Raw genomic sequence first — 17,706 nt, 5'->3', positions numbered from 1 at the left:
AGATAAATGAAATGTTTCCCTGTCATTTGTGGTGGAGTAGATGTATAAAGTAGCAAAAATATACAGAACCTCATAAAAATGTATTTTCTCACATTATGGAAAAACAACAAAGCAACATAGAAGACATGCATGTGTTTTCTTATGCAAACTTCTCGAGTTTACAGCTACTTATCAAAATAGTATCGGGGGGGGGGGGGGGGGGTTAGTTTATTGTTTTAGACTATTTTCCAGCAGATTTTTTTGTCCTTTGTCCTACAAAAGAGGACAACAAAGAATACATTAGATGACTGAAAACATGAAGACAGGGTGAAGGGGTTGATAGGTTCTCTGTGTTACTGGAATGTAAAGCTGAACACTTTCCAATTTAAAAATAAATGGCATTATGAGATATAATGTGGATTATTTATTCAGATGCTTATTAGATGTAAGAAATGCAAACATGTTGCAGCTTAGTGCAAAGGAATGCCACCGTGTGGGTGTGGAGGTAAGTATCAATGAATGTGGTTCAGTTCATAGCATAACCTATAAGAATTACATATCATAAGCTGAAGCAGTTACAGTACATGAATGTTAAAAAAAAGAAGCAAAAACACTGGCAAATAGTACCACAGAGATAAGAGATTTTACAAAGTACAGGATGGTTGTCAGGACCCCTGCCCCAGTCACTGCTACTGTTTCTGCCCCTGCCTAGCTCTCTCTCTCTCTCTCTATCTGTATAGCTCTGTCTTCTGTCCCTCTGCCTCTAATGGCAGCGCTTTAATTGTGATAATTATTGCAGGAATTGGAGGCAGCTGCAGGGACCAGCTCTGTGCCTAAAGTCTGGCTCATCCCTCCACTCTCTGCCGGCTGCCTGCTCTGTTCCAGCGATGTCTTGCCTCCACCTGCTCTCACCAGACACCGATTCCCTTGAGCTTCTCCGCCCCTATAGTTCAGTTTTCCGTTTGTGAATTTTCCCGTTTTGTCATCTTAGGTTAGTTGTTTGATATTAGCTTTCCCCAGCCTTCCCCCTCTTTGCTAGTTTAGAGTTTTCCATTTGGTTTTGTAGTTTTGCTAGTTTTTTAAATTGAGGTTTGGCTACTCCCTGTTCAGTTATTTTTCCCAGTGCTCACTTCTCATTCTGATTTGGTTTTAGATTGTTTTGTCATTTAATAAATCCTGGTTTTGTTCAACCTCACTGGTCTCTGCCTACTTAGTGTCTGCACTTTGGTTCAAGGCTCTGCTGTGACAATGAGACTCTGATAAAAAAAAATAATAAGTACCTTGTACTTAAGGGAATGACATAGGAACCAGGGTATGTGGAAATGTAAAGAAGAGATGAGTAAGAAAATGGTTTCACAGCCATATGATGAACAGAAAAATACTCCGACTTCAATGGAAGGCAAGGAGTTTAACTGCTAATAGTGAAGAAGAGATGTATTTATGAACAAACAGACAAGCCAGATACTCTACACTGTGGAATAGATTTGGGTATTCTTGAACTTATTTGGAAATGTAGAGACAAAGATGTGGGGGGATGCCAATACAAGTCAACTCATTTAAAACAACAGCTGACAAATAAAAATAGTGCTGCACACTTACCTCAGATTCTTAGGTTAAAATCCTACAGTGTTATTCATGGTGTGAATTTACTTTAGTAATTTAAAGATTAAAACTATAGAAAAATTCTATCCTTTCTGTGGCAGCCAACCAGAGGTTCTTTTCATGTGTTTGTATCTTTTCACTTTTTTCACATTTTCTGCACTTTATCTGTTAACCATATAGTGGCTTCGGACTTTGTTTAATGTTTTCATCACTTCTGGATCCTTTGTCATGCCAGATTTTTCTTGTCGAATTCCCGTCCTGACAATAGAGACCAGGCACCCTATTGTTGACCAGCTGATCAGCCTCCAACTGTGTTTTTCTTTTTAGAATTACAGATGGTAATAACTGAATTGTTGGGAAGTTAATATATATGTATTTGTAATTCAATAATGTTCTCAATGCCCAACAATGTCATCTCTAAAATCAACTTACGGCTGCCTAAATAAGTTCAAAATTAAATACCGTCAGAAGCTACTCTATGGGAATTCAGTCATCATTAAAAACCATTTGCCTTGAAGACGATCCTCCCGTGTTGAACAAAAACCTTCACTATTATACACACGAGCAGACACACCCCACAAACAACCTCTGCACTGGCTATAATCACTCATAGATACAAGTATTTGAAGCCTGACAGGTTCCCTGATCTTTTCAGCTGCTTTGTGTATAATTGTGGCAGCTTCTGCTGATATATTTCTGACAGTGTGTAATCAGGGCACACTTCTGCTGGCATAACTAATTAACATATCCAGCACCTTCTTTTGTGTTCACCTTGTACTTAAGAAGTCAGAATGGGAAAATAGGCTTTACTGACTTCACTGTAATTGTGGCATCTAGCTCTAGCAACCACCTCTGACCATGTTTGCTCCCTGCATGCATCCAGCTGTTGTACAATAAGTGCATCTTTTTTGTGAGGACAATTTTTCTATTATAAAATGTGCAGTACTTTTTGAATGACGGATGTTTTGCTTTCAGACTAGCAGACAGATGCATAAATTAGCTCCAGAGATGCTGTTGTGACTTACCATCACTGAAAGACTTTGTCAGTCAGTACAACTTATCATTGTATTCATTTGCATGTTAATCCTCTTTAAATGTTTTTCTCATACAGCTAGCCTAATAAATGTGTTACGGAGGGAGCTGGAGAACCCAGGTGCAGACACAGAGAGACTGGCAGACAGGTGAATAATGGAAAGAGTTTTATTTAACAAGATAACTAAACTGGGACATAAATGGAGAGCTGAGCTGGGGAAACAAAACTAAACCTAAATACTCAAAACCCAACAAACAAACACTACGAATACAAAAATGAGAGTCAACCAATACTAAACTGGATTAACAAAACTAAATTAAGGAGGGGTACTCACAATACTGGGGAACTGATAACAGAGGGGAAAACAGGTTGGAGATATCCAGGAGCAGACAGGAGATAAGACTGATACCATGGGCTGGTAGAAATCCAGAAGATCAACAAATCCGGGGGCGGGGGGGTGTCCAGAAGTGGGGAAGCAGAGTCCATGAGGGAGCAGGCATATGAGTCAGTGTGGGAATCCGAACCTGGACGGAAGCAGGTAGTTTATGGTCCAACGGGGAATGAGTGACTGAGCAGAGTTTAAATAGTGAGCAGGTGATATCGAGGGCAGGTGAGCTGATTACTGCAATGTCAGTCACCTGCAGTAATCAGCTGAGTGCAGACAGGTGAGCAGGGAGAGCAAGAGACAGGGAAGAGAGACAAGAGGGAGAGAGATGACATATAGAGGGAGCCAAAGGGACAGGTCAAAACAGAAACAGATCAGGAACCAAGGGAGAAAGGAGGAAAAGGAGGAAGAAGAGAGAAGAGGGGCAGGGGCTAGAGCAGGATTATCACAAAATGAGATCTGTTAGTTTATTTTACAAGTAGTGAAACTTTTGTGACATGGTATACAGTTATATTCGCTTACAGGATTTAAATGCCAAACCATTAAAGTGTCAGCCAACTGAAAAAAGTGACTGTCTTTACCTCAATGATCTTCCCACTTGCCCATAATACACATAAGTGTACATAAAAGATGAAAGTGAAAGTTTGTGCCCATCACAAGGGTACAGTCAATGTGTTGCAGGGATTTGACAGAAGCACAAAACCAAGTCTTTACTGGTGTACGTTTTTAGACTTCTATCAGTGAAGCAGAGAGAACTTTCATCACATACACAGCACTGACTGAATGAACACCTCTCCTCCCACAAAAAATTAAAACAAATTTAAAAAGCTGTTTTGATTTGGATGATTGACTCAAGTGACACAAACTGATGTGAAAAAGCGAGATTTGCTGAAATGCTTGTAGTTTACATCCCTGATAATGCGGTGTGTGAGGTCTCTGGGGAATGCAATGGATGAGCTAACATCGCTCACAAAGCCTGCGTTTCTTGAGGGCTCAGTGATGTACTTCACAGATACATGGCTGCACAACAGTGTTCCAGACTCTATCATGACTTTAGCTGGCTTCCAGCTGGTGTGAGTAGACAGAAGTTGCAGTGAGAGCAGGCCCGGAGGGGCTAATCGGGAGGACCGGGACAATTCCCGGTGGGGCATTCCGATGTTTGGGCCGCGAGGGGCCACCTGTTTTTTTTTTTTTTTTTTTGGCCGGTGTTCAGTCATGGCACTGGATTGATCATTATGCTGCTACCGCTGTCCTGGGCCTTTTTTTGTGCAGATGCACCCTGACGTAGCACGTTCGTGCACACGGTGTTTGAAAGATGGAGAATAGAAGGACCAAGGGTGACGTGGAGAAGGCAAGAATTAAAAAGAGGAAAGCTCTGGAAACAGACACAGCCAAATGTGCTGAAATTGTACACTTTTTCACTAAACTGAGCTCGCGGTTTGAAACAACAAATGAGGACGATGAAACGGGTACGACAAGATGTTGAACTTTACAAACCACCCTTCAAGTTAATTATCAAGTCAATGAATTGTGTGTATTTAACATAACGTTATATAATTTAAATAATAGTATGATGCGACGCCACATCACTGGGAAATTTTGTCTTGTAGCCCCTCAGAGTCAGAAGAAAGGTCCAGCACCAAGCAGCAGTGGGAGGTACGAGCTCATTGAGTGCATATTATTAGAATTAATATAATGAAGAGTATAGTGTAGACCTGCTCTATATGAGAAGTGCCATGAGATGCTAGATGATTCAGAACTACATTAATGAAACTGACCTGAACTGATCAGAAGGCTCTGTAAAAAGGGGAGATTTGTGCTGAGAATTATGAGCATTTTTAAAATGTGATTTAGTCAGAAGCAGAGCCAGTAGTGATGAGGGGATTACTGCTGTCAGTAAAGGAACAGGTGAGCTGCTGTAACGGAGTGTGTGAACAAGCAAGCATTAGTTCCAATACAACCACTTTCTATGCCCAAATGATAGTAGTGACCCGTTTTATTTTTGACTATTAAAAGTAAGATAGTAAATACACAAAACCCACAACTGAAAGGGAATAGGATGGAAGTAATATGAAATAAGCCTGCATATTTTGCCATTGAAAATATCTTAATTGGTTCAGTCAAAATGTGTTTTCCATATCAAATGTGCTAAAGCCTTACAGATTATTATTTTTTAGTGTGATACAGGTGCAGGTGAATCTAGGGAAACTGGAGAAAGTGTGAATGGGAGAGCAGAGTCACTCAGGGACTGATTACAGAAGCAGAAGTTAGGAATGAGACAGATGAAGATGAACCAGTTGATAGTTTTAATTACTTTGCTCACCCTCAGTCACAGGATGTACATAGATAAAAACTGATGTTTTTATCTATGTACATGTACATGTATGTTTAACTGATGTTCTCATATTTGTGAAAACTAAGTTGTGATGGAACTGTTTCCTTGCAGAGGAAAAAGAGATGATAGTGTTATTAGAACGTGCAACACTTTTTATTCTACTTTTTATTTTTTAAATTTAATATTTTTATTCATTCTTTTATTTAATTTTTAACTTTTGGATATCTGTGAACACTTATTTGAACAGAATATAGATTCTGATATTGTTGTGCAGATTAATGTTGGAGATGTTCACTAATGTTGAAATAAATCCACATTGTGAAGCAACCCTTACTTGCACTGAATTGGAAATATTTTAGAAAAACACACTGAATTACAAGGCTTTACAGAACAGTGCACTATTGTAGTCTTAACATGTAAGGTTATAATTAAATGATTTTAATAATAATAGGTCGTGATCTAAAGTGGGCCAGTGTGAGGCATGAAACTCCAGGGCTGAAAATGAGTCCCACTCTGAGCATCAAGAAGAGGGAAGCAGGAGTCATTCTCTACATGAACAACAAGTGGTGCAACCCCAGATACGTTACTGTAAAAAACAAATTAAAAATGTACAGTGCAGTGGCAAAAATTCCTCTAGCGTCAACTCTACACAGCCAGGAAAATTTTTCCACAGCTACAGCAAATTATCTTCAAAAATGAGCATAGGAGTCTTCAAAATAATGCTCTTGAGTCAGGCAGAGTCTGATGCAAAAAGGTTGAATTTGTCAGATGGCACTTGACAGCTAAAACCATGAGTTAGTCTTGGGACTGAACTGACCGCTCTTTCCATGAAAACTTGCTTTTATTCACTTCGGGGATCCTCCTATACCCAGGACTGCTCTCCTTCTTTCTTTTGAAATTCTCCACTTGGGCCAGAAAAAAGGGTGTCAACACTGAGGGTCCCAACTGAAGGTTGTCTCCACCCTCTTCTCTCTCTGCCTACGAATACATCTTCTTCCTCTCCTTCTGTGACCAACAGTAGCCCAGTTTCTACCGGCAGGTCAGGGTTGTTGTTAACCTGGGCCTCGACCAATCCGGTATGGAAGTTGTATATAACTATAGGATTGATTCACATATTTGATTTGTCAACGGGTTTACGTCGGATGCTCTTCCTGACACAACCCTCTGCATTTATCTGGCCACCAGCACACAGAGAACACGGGCTTGTGCTCCCTTGAGGCTGCATTATTTTATTTCAGTAATGTATCATAATTATATCTTACTTTTCAGGCACTGTGTAGTGATTCAAATTTCAGCAGAGGAATGGAAATCTCCCTGTGCTCCAACTCATACTCACACAATAAATGCACAGCTCAGACGAATTCATTTTAACTGGCATTAACCAGTTGCAACTCCTGCAAAGCTAAATGAGTTCAATAAAAATATACCAGATACATGTACTAAATGAACAGAAGTTAAAGGAACACTGTTTCACTGTTTGGCAGTGCAGAAGGATAAAAAACATTTTGGGAAGAGGTCAGAGCTACATGTGAGATTATTTCAAAAATAATTTCATTGGACCCTCCAAAGAACATAACAATCACAAAAATGAACAGACATTGATGAACCCCAGCTTCCTAAATTAAAAACAAAAACAAATAAACAAAAAAACCCTCTATTTTGAAACAGAAAAAAACACACAGACCAACCATTGTACACTGGATGAAACAAATGATATTCAGCCTTCCAGTGGAAAAGGTGGCTTATGTACTAAGGGACAAACAAAGGTAATATGAGGAATACGAGGAGGTTTGAGGACCCTCTGTTGGTTTTGTAAAGAGCAGTTTGTTTTTGTAAATGTGTTTTGTTCTTTATGTATGTGTGTGTGTGTGTGTGTGTGTGTGTGTGTGTGTTGAAATAAAATGAATGATATATGTTGAAATAAAATGAATAAAAATGTTTTTACAAATCACCAACTTCACAAACACTATTCACAACAGTTTTCAGTAAGCAAAGCAGAGGTTAAAACCATCATGAAGGGCCAGATTTAAAAACAGAACAAACAAAAACAAAACACACACACAGCAAGAATACTGTGCCACTCAACAGATCGTCAAGAAGGCTCAGCAGAGACTCCTCTTCCTAAGGAAGCTGAGGAAATTTGGATTATCCCCCAAAAACTCCTTAGCAACTTCTCCAGATGCACAGTGGAGAGTGTCCTGACCGCTTTCATCACAGTATGATATAGGAACTGTAGCACTGAAGACAGGAAAGCTGTCCAGCATGTCATTAAGACAGAACAGTTCATCTGTGGAGCAGCCTTCCCCCCACTACAGGACATTTACATCACCCTGGACAGAAAGAGCACACAGCATCATGAAGGACCACACCCTCCCACAGCACACACTGTTCACACTCTCGCTGACTGGCAGACGCTACATGAGTGTGAAAGCAAGGACCACCAGACTTAAAAACAGCTTCTATCCACAGGCCATCAGGCTACTAAAATACTGACTCACCTGCAGTATCTACAAATAGCAATATTTTGCACATATCTTCTGCCTTTGCACATATCTCTTGTCTTTGACAGCATTGCACAAGATGCCATAGGATTTATTTATAACAGATTTTACTTTATTTTTATTCTTTTTAACTTCTTTTTATTTTATCCTATTTTGTTTGTTATTTCAGTTGAAATGCAATCTCATTACTCAGGGTAACCACTGTGTTTTTGCTGTGTATATGACAAACTTCTTGAATATTGAATTAATGAGAAAGGTACTGTATCTCTACATAATTCAAAAGCATTTGAGTGTTGGAAGGAGAGTGGGTAGTTTGATGATAAAGGGCTGTTATCACTTGTCTCAGATACACGTCATACAGTCGGCCTAGACAAAGAAACAGGACTGAAAAGAAAATGTAGTTTGTTCTTCCTTGTTTGCTGCAAATCTTTTGTTACGCACTCCAGTCCAATAGGTGGCAGTAATGCATTTTTACTGGTTGGTTTGTCAGCTGACAATTAACCCAAAAGAAGAAGAAGAAGAAGAAAAACAACAACAAGGAGGAGGACTTGGACTCAATCACTTTACTCGTATGCTTGAAGTCCTACTGTACTAGCAGCAATATGTCTGCTGTAACGCCACCTGTAAATGAGCAATATGGTGTTCATCGGCGTGAATCTGAAGAGCTGCCATCAGAAAGCCAGAGAAGCTGGCATACTGCTCAGTCTGTCCGCGGTGCAAGGCAGACACCTCCACACCAGCAGCGACACCGGGTAATAGCAGAGCAACATTACATCAACTAGCTATCTGTAGCCGGGTTTTATTTCCTGCCAACACTGTCGCCAGCAGGGCCGAACTGACCACCCCTCGGGAATGGTGTCCTGTGTGTCACAACTAAAGTCAGTGAGATCTTATACAAGCCAACAAGGTTAGTTTTGTCAGTTTATTGCGACCTCAGTTTGAACGTTTATTGTGTTTAACGTTTCGCTTCTACTGTATGAAAGCCACTTCAGCATTTGCGCGTCAGCATAGTTAGTAGTTAAAGAGTTGTCAGGAGGTGAAAGGTGGAGTCTGTATCTCTTTTCAGGCATGGGTTATGTAACCCTGCTGACTTATCAGTTGAAGTGATGGCATTCTGTCATTCAGAGTTGCTATTTTGACTTCAGACTCATGGGATGTTGGCCGCTTATTTCAGACAACTTTGTCCTTTCTGCTACCGGCATGGGACTGTTTGCTTTGCAAGGTGAAAGAACAACAACAACCATCCACCAAACTGTAAAGGCTGGAATATACTTTCCGCACGAACGAGCCGCGCGGAAATCAGCCGCACGGAAATCCGCGCGAGAGAACGTGTGTGCGCATTTATACTCCGTGCGGCGTCTGCTCCCAAACTGCAGGGGGCAGTGTATCCCAAACACACGTCTACCTGGTCTACTCTAGTAATAAAGTAGAGAAGAAGTTTGCCATTGTTTACACCACTTACAACACGGCATTTTACAGAATAAAAGCATTTCAGCAGTTACTTTTAATTTCACACCATGAATAGTTCATAACACGGCTACCACGGTGATCTCTGTGTGATGAATCGTATAAGTGCACGTATTTGTAGACTTCAGCTACGAGTAGGTCCTGGCCCTCTGCCATGTTTTTCTGGGCGGCTCCGTCTGCGTAGTAGAAAAATGTGGAAGTGCGCGGAGCGGAAATTTTCCGCACGGAAAGGCCGCTCGAGGGGGTGTGGGTGCGAAAATGACGTAATTTTTCCTCACGGAGCCGCACGGACCTCGCAGACGCGGCAAGCATAAAACAAGCTTTAGTTATGCTTTATTTTGCCAGAGAGATGCCCCCAGTGGATCTACCACATGACTGTGTTTCACCAATCAGACGAAGCAACAATAATCACGTGAGTGTTTCACCAGACGTCGCCCTGCAGTCATGACCTCATACGAACTGTGGCGGCTTAAAGCTTGTTTTATGCTTACCGCGTCCGCGAGGTCCGTGCGGCTCCGTGCGGAAAAATTACATCATTTTCGCACCCACGGCCCCTCCAGCGGCCTTTCTGTGCGGAAAATTTCCACTCCGCGCACCTCCACATTTTTCTAACCAACGCGGACGGAGCCGCACGGAAAAACATGGCGGAGGGCCAGGACCTACTCGTAGCTGAAGTCTAGAAATACGTGAACTTATACGATTCATCACACAGAGATCACCGTGGTAACTGGGTTATGAAGTATTCATGGTGTGGAATAAAACTAACTGCTGAAATGTTTTTATTCGGTAAAATGCCGTGTTGTAAGTGGTGTAAACCATGGCAAACTTCGTCTTCGCTAGTTTAGTACCAGAGTTGACCAGGTAGACGTGTGTTTGAGCTACACTGCCCCCTGCAGTTTGGAAGCAGACTTCTTCTTTTCTAGTTTATTACTAGAGTAGACCAGGTAGACGTGTGTTTGAGATACACTGCCCCCTGCAGTTTGGGAGCAGACGCGCACGGAGTATAAATGCACACACGTTCTCTCGCATAAACATCTGTGGTTAACAGAACAAATTCCAGCTCTCTCCAAATCAGCATCAGACACATGATTGATCTTCTTAAACTGTTCTCCAGCAGAACCTCCTGACACTCATTATAGAGCAACGTGGAGCTCCATGATTTCTGTGTGGGTTTTCCACTCTTAAAGAGAATGAAATCGGAAAAGGGCTCGAGGACAGCCATTCTAGATGTGTTCACAGTCCAGACCATCTCTAAACTGTTCTTCCTCAGCGGCTTCCAGTGTTGCTACAAAATAAAACAACAGCCGTATTTTGTATTTCGGTTTTAAAAAGCTAGAGCAAAAAGCCAACGCTGTGGTTTTTTCATTAGTTAAATAATACATTTCTACATTTAGGTTTTAAAAATGGAAAAACTAAAAAACATTGTGGTTTATTGGTTTTTTAGATTTTATTTTGAAATGGAAAAACGAATGAGCGAACCATACACGGATTATGGATTCACAAGAAATACAAATTTCCAAATCTCCATTTTTCACAACATAAAGCTTTTGAAACAAATACCTGTAGTAAGGTAATGTTTTTATGCCTGAGCAGTGCAAACTACTTCCAGTGACAAGACATACTGTATTTCACTTCCCTCCAAATGGCACAGGCTCAGTAGATAGAAAATAACGTTACAACTAGGGCTGGACCCAGATATCCAAATATTCGGTCATTGTAGTGGTATCCGAATATTAATTTTGAGATCCAAATATTCAGATCTCCCCACCCACCCCACCGCCCGACAGTATCAGTCTGGGCTTCCAAGCGTGATGTCACGCTTCACTTCACCCGTGTTAGTAAACGGAAAACAAAAGCCGAAGACGGAGATATCCATGCTAATGCTATGCTAATGTTGTCAGACTCCGAAGCAAGATCAAATTTCTCGAAAACGCCCACGCTTTGTTATTCCTTGTCTGCCACGTGTGTAGAGTTTGTGCTACTAAGCCGCCACAGTTCGTATGAGGTCATGTGACTGCAGGGCGACATCTGGTGAAACGGAGTCACGTGATTATTGTTGCTTCGTCTGATTGGTGAAACACAGTCATGTGGTAGATCCACTGGGGGCATCTCTCTGGCAAAATAAAGCATAAATAATGTGGTAAATAAAAAAGTAACGAGTCGAGTGTAGCCCAGTGTAACGGAGTAAGAGTAGCGTTTCTTCTTCACAAATATACTCAAGTAAAAAGTATGGCAAGTAAAATTTTCAAAAAATTACTCAAGTAAATGTAACTCGTTATTACCCACCTCTGTGTGTGTGTGTGTGTGTGTGTGTGCGTGTGCGTGTGTGCGTGTGTGTGTATATACAGACCCTTTCCAAAAATTTAGAATACCATGGAAAACTTTATTTATTTCCATAATTCCATTCAAAAAATTAAACTTTCATAGATTATAGATTCAGGGCCCACAATTTAAGTGATTTCAAGTATTTATTTGTTTATTTTTACATAATTTGGGCGTCCAGCTCATAAAACCCACAAAAACAGGAATTCAAAAAATTAGAATACTGTGAAGAAATCACCCCAAATTTTGCAGGGCATGAATGTTTTAAACTGAGTGTCACACACTAATCATCTACTAAGCTCAGAGCACCTGCACAGGTTTCCCCAGGTATCATTAAATTGCTTCAGTTTGGTTCATTTGTCTCAGTTCGGTTCAATATGGGGAAGACTGCAGACTTGACAACTGGCCAGAAGACCATCATTGATACCCTCCATAGGATGGGTAAGCCACAAAAGTTCATAGCTAAGGAGGCTGGCTGTTCACAGAGTGCTGTGTCCAAGCATATCAATGGAAAGTCTAGTGGAAGGGCAAAATGTGGCAGGAGAAGATGCACCAGCAACAGAGATGGCCATGGGCTTCAGTGGATTATCAAACAGAGAAGATTCAAGAATCTGGCAGAGATCCAGAAAGAGTGGAATGAGGCAGGAGTTACAGCTTCAAAAACCACCACATTCAGACACATCTGGGAGATGGGCTACTACTGTTGGGTTCCTCGGGTCAAGCCACTTCTGGGCCTGAGCCAACGTAGGAAGCATCTCAACTAGGCCAAGGAGAAGGACTGGACTGTTGGCCAATGGTCCAAGGTTCTCTTTTCCGATGAAAGTAAAGTGTGCCTTTCATTCGGGAATCAAGGTACAAGGGTTTGGAGGAAGATGGGTGAGGAACAGAACCCAAGCTGCTTCAGGTCAAGTGTGAAATATCCATTGTCAGTCATGATTTGGGGTGCAATGTCCAGTGCAGGTGTTGGTAAACTCTGCTTTCTTAAATCCAAGGTCACCGCAACAGTCTACCAGAATGTTTTAGAGGACTTCATGATTCCTTCTGCTGAGGATCTGTATGCAGGACCTGGCCCCTGCCCATACCGCCAGAAGCACCAAAACCTGGTTTAATGCCCATGCCATCACAGTGCTGGACTGGCCAGCCAACTCGCCAGACCTAAACCCCATTGAGAATCTATGGGGTATTATCAAGCGGAAAATGAGAGGCACCAGACACAAAAACAAAGAAGAGCTGACAGCAAGCCTCAAGGAAATCTGGGCTTCCATAGCTCCCAGGCAGTGCCACAGGCTGATTGCCTCAATGCCACGGTGCATCGAGGCAGTGATTAAGGCAAAGGGATTCCCAACCAAGTATTGAAGACTGACGTATCATTTTGAAAGTACCATTTTTTGATTGATTTGATGTGATCCTAATTTCTTTCTTTTTTTCTGCAAAAACTGAGAAGTAAATGGTGATTTCTTCACAGTATTCTAATTTTTTAAATTCCTGTTTTCGTGGGTTTAATGAGTTGGAAGCCCAAATTATGTAAAAATAAACAAATAAATACTTGAAATCATTTAAATTGTGGGCCCTGAATCTATAATCTCTGAAATTTTAACTTTTTGAATGGAATTATGGAAATAAATAAACTTTTCCATGGTATTCTAATTTTTTGGAAAGGGTCTATATATATATATATATATGTGTGTGTGTGTGTGTGTGTGTGTGTGTGTGTGTGTGTGTGTGTGTGTGTGTGTGTGTGTGTGTGTGTGTGTGTGTGTGTGTCTATATATGTGTATATATATATGTATATATGTCAGTGATATTATATATATGTATATATATAAAGATATATATATGTATGTGTATATATACATATATATATAAAATCACTAACAGTCGCACAGAGGAGTAACTAGCATATTTTATCAGTGTCAATGATTTTATATATATATATATATATATATATATATATATATATATATATATATATATATATATATATATATATATATATATATATATATAGACAGCAGATTTAATCAGCGTTACAACCTACATACAGTTGCATGTTCATTTCCACAGCTATTATTATTGTTAAAATTAATGTCATGAATTGGTCAAGCACAGTGGTGGAAATGTTATGATTTGAGAGTTATTTCTACGCCAGACTGGACAGTCTGCGGTCACTTCTGATGCCAAAGTTGTACTTATTTTTTCTATAGAACACTCCCATCTGTTTGTATTTTTGTTGAATAATTTATTGAAAAAGCAAATTTTCCTGGTGGTGTTTTTCAGGTTATAATATACATAAAACTTTGTTTTTGCAGGTTGTCAGCCAAACCCAACTTGGACCTCCGAGACATCCCAGATGGCTTCACGAGGATGACCCCACTACTAGAGAGCCACAGCTGGATGACTGTGAGCGGATGGGAACTCTGTTTGGGATGCTCAACAAGGGTCTGCGGAAAATGGGCTTCAGCCAGATGTATTTTGGGGACAAGATAGTCGAGCCAATAGTGATTGTCTTCTTTTGGTTGCTGCTCTGGTTCCTGGGAATCCAGGCCTTGGGACTGGTGGGAACTCTGTGCATTATTATCATCTACATCCAGAAGTAAAACGCAGGTGATCAGAGTGGAGCCTGCTATTTGGTCAGTGCTTTTACATGTGGGACAGATTTTATGCTAATTTCTCATTCATTTGGAATGTGCTGCAGATAAGTGCTTTGGGGGAACAACGAGGGAGAGGGCTGTACCTGTGTAGTGGTGGTGGATACTTTGTATGTTTCTTGTTCAGTTTAGACAAAACTGGGCTTATTTTTTTATTTATTTTTTTTTTAAATTTTAAATAATTTTTTCAACCACAGGCTTGTCTGATGTAGAGGCTCTTTAGCCTCAGGGGCAGTGTGTTGCCTTTGCTGTGGTTGTCATGATCTAATGTTGTTGACCAACTGATTTGAAAGGGTACAGTGAGAAATAGTTTGTTTCTGGTTGAGACAGAGGCTATGGAACAAAGGCCGGGAGACCCAGCACTCAGGAAACAGAACTGCACACACAGCTGTATGTAGAGTGATTTACTTAGAAAAATGTGAGCTATTTATTAACAGTCTGTTTGACTAACATGACTCCACTAATCAATCATAAAAAAAACAACTGACTGTAAAGTTGACTTGCAGTATGTGTTCTTGTAAACCCTTTTTGCTGTAAAATGTTTATTTTATGATGCAAAGCAGGGATGCACAATGTGTTCTGATAAATGGCCACATGTCTTAAATATTGGTTATTTCATGCCAGATTTTGTGGAATGACAAAACTTACCTTCCATGCTGGGTGCAACCAGCATATGTTTTGTCTTCCAGTTGTCTCTACTAGTGTGCCAGAGCTGTACTGAACGTTAACATTGCCACTGCACACAGCTACACTGGAGTGTTCAGCTGAGTTACTGGTATTTACATCTATATAGAGAGCTCGTCAGTGTACTGATGAAACACTAATAGGCTCATTCAGGATGAACTACGCCTCACCTGGAAAGTGGACAAAAGCAGCCAGTGGCAGCTCAAATTAAGCTACATAAGTTATAATAATATTAAATTGTTAATACAGTAAAAAGACACAAGATAACTTTGTTCGTTATTGATCTGTCAGATAATTGGACTCTTTCGCACATGTAGCAAAAAAAGAGTTGTCTCTCACATTCCTTGCCAGAAAATTTGATGTTGCTTAATACTTCAAGATTATGATTAGTTAAATGTTAATAGACAATAGACAAAAACTGTAATATACTATCTGCAGTTTATGACAACACATTTATTTTAACAGAATAAACCAAAATCAGATGAATAAAATCTTTATCTTTGCATTTCAACTAAAAAAGTTATTATTTTTTTTAATCAAATGCCAATATCTAAACTAATCGGCTGTTTTATCAGGTGAGTGGAGTTGCCCTTTATGCCCTGAGGTCATGCAGTCACTAGGGGGCAACAGTAGTGCATGGGATCAAAAACTGCTGCTGTGTTGATCTTAAAATATTGCACATGCCATAGTGACACAAGAAGATCATAGGCAGATAGCTAACCGGCATGCATTGTTCAGCTTTTGCCAGTGAACCATTCTGCATTTGTCATGTCAAATGAACCTATTATTATCATATTAGAATTCCTGGAATTGGAATAAAGCATTGCTTGTGAATTTAAATGGTAAACAATGAATGGATGATAATAAAAATTTTGCTAGCAAAATAGACCCTGATCAATATGGGATTTGGGGGGCAAGTGTCAACTCCAGGGAGTAAGAAATTCCAATAGTGACATACATTGACTGAGAGTCTTCACGTCACATTATCCTGCTGAAAGACGCCACAGCCATCAGGGAATACAGTTTCCATGAAAGCATGTACACGGTTTGCAGAAATACTTAGGTAGGTGGTATGTTCAAAGTAACATCCACATGGATGGCAGTACCCAAGATTTCCCAGCAGAACATTGCCCAAAGGCATCACTCTGCCTCCGCCGGCTTGTCTTCTTCCCATAATGCATCCTGGTGCCATTTATTTCCCAGGGAAGTGATGCACACACACCCAACCATCCATGCGATGTAAAAGAAAGCATGATGCATCAGACCAGGCCAATTTCTTCCATTGCTCCATGGTCCAGTTCTGATGCTCATGTGCACAGGGATCAGCATAGGCACCCTGGCTGGTCTGCGGCTATGCAGCCCCATACGCAACATACTATGATGCGCTGTGTATTCTGACCTTTCTATCAAAACCAGCATTAACTTCTTCAGCAATCTGAGCAACAGTAGCTCCTCTGTTGGATCGGACCACATGGGCCAGCCTTCCTCCCCATGTGCATCAATAAGCCTTGACTGCCCATGACCATGTCGCCGGTTCACCACTGTTCCTTCCTTGGACCACTTTTGATAGATAGTCACCACTGCAGACTAGGAACACCCCACAAGAGCTGCAGTTTTGGAGATGCCCTGACCCAGTCGTCTAGCCATCACAGTTTGGCTCTTGTCAAACTGGCTCAAATCCTTATGCTTGGCCATTTTTCCTGCTTCTAACACATCAACTTTGAGGACAAAATGCTGCCGAGTATATCCAACCCACGAACAGGTGCCATGGTGAAGAGATACTCAGTGTTACTCACTTAACCTGTCAGCGGTCATAATGTTATACCTGATCAGTGTATTCTAGTGTATCTCCAAAAACTATATTACTGTGAAAAAGTTAAAAATTTTCCATGAATTGTTTAACAGCATGAAAACTGAATATATTTGAGACTCATTATACGTTAAGTAAAATATTTCCGTCCCCTTCTTAGTCTTAATTTTTCGGATTATGACCATTAGCAAACGTAAATCAGAAATCCAATATCTTAAATTATTACAGTATTTTTTAAGATCAATTTAAAAAAGGATTTACAATACAGTAATGTCCAATTTCTGAAAAGTATGTTCATTTATACACTCAATACTTGGTTGGTGTTCCTTAACCTTGAGTTACTGTGTCTATGCGGCGTAGAATCAGCAGTGCTACAGGCCTATCGTCTAAGCTTATAGCACTGCTGAGGTGTCTTGACAATTCCCCATACAGGGTTCAGGTCAGGTGAGTTGGGAGGCCAATCTAGCACAGTAATATTACGGTCGGCGAACTGTTAGGTAGTAGTTTTGGTTCTGTGGTCAGGTGCTAAGTCCTGCTGAAAAATGAAATCTGTATCTCAATAAGGCTTGTCAACAGGTGTAAGCATGAAGTGGTCTAAAATCTCTGAGGAGGTGCTGCGTTGACTTGAACACCGTGGACCAACACGAGCAGATGACAAGGCACTCCAAATCATCACAGCTGTGGAAACTTCACACAAGACTTTGAACACCTTGGATTTTGTACCTCTCCATTCCATCTTCAGATTTTTTTTAAATAAAATTTGAGACGTACTAGAATATGTTAGTTATACTGAAAAAGGATAATGATGGGGGTCGTAGTTTAACTTTCCAGTGGTGTATTTCACAGATTAGTTAGCAGATTACTGTAAAGACAGCACTAGACCCACACCACTATCTGCTCAGCTGTGATGCATAGGCTGCGTGTGCTTGAGACAGTGCTG

General features: G+C 40.6%; 1 protein-coding gene across 1 annotated transcript; it reads left to right on the top strand.

The window, feature by feature from the left end:
- Positions 1–8,345: 8,345 nt before the first annotated feature.
- Positions 8,346–14,876, top strand: fam241a (family with sequence similarity 241 member A). Its single transcript, XM_023265451.3, has 2 exons — positions 8,346–8,587; positions 13,934–14,876. Exons 1-2 carry the CDS (start codon positions 8,438–8,440, stop codon positions 14,219–14,221), a joined length of 438 nt encoding a protein of 145 aa, XP_023121219.2. The 5' UTR covers positions 8,346–8,437; the 3' UTR covers positions 14,222–14,876.
- Positions 14,877–17,706: the final 2,830 nt, after the last annotated feature.

Source organism: Amphiprion ocellaris, chromosome 20 (genome assembly GCF_022539595.1).
Source record: "Amphiprion ocellaris isolate individual 3 ecotype Okinawa chromosome 20, ASM2253959v1, whole genome shotgun sequence".
NCBI lineage: Eukaryota > Metazoa > Chordata > Actinopteri > Pomacentridae > Amphiprion > Amphiprion ocellaris.
Note: the sequence above shows the minus strand (reverse complement) of the source record. Positions and strands in the feature narration are given on the sequence as shown.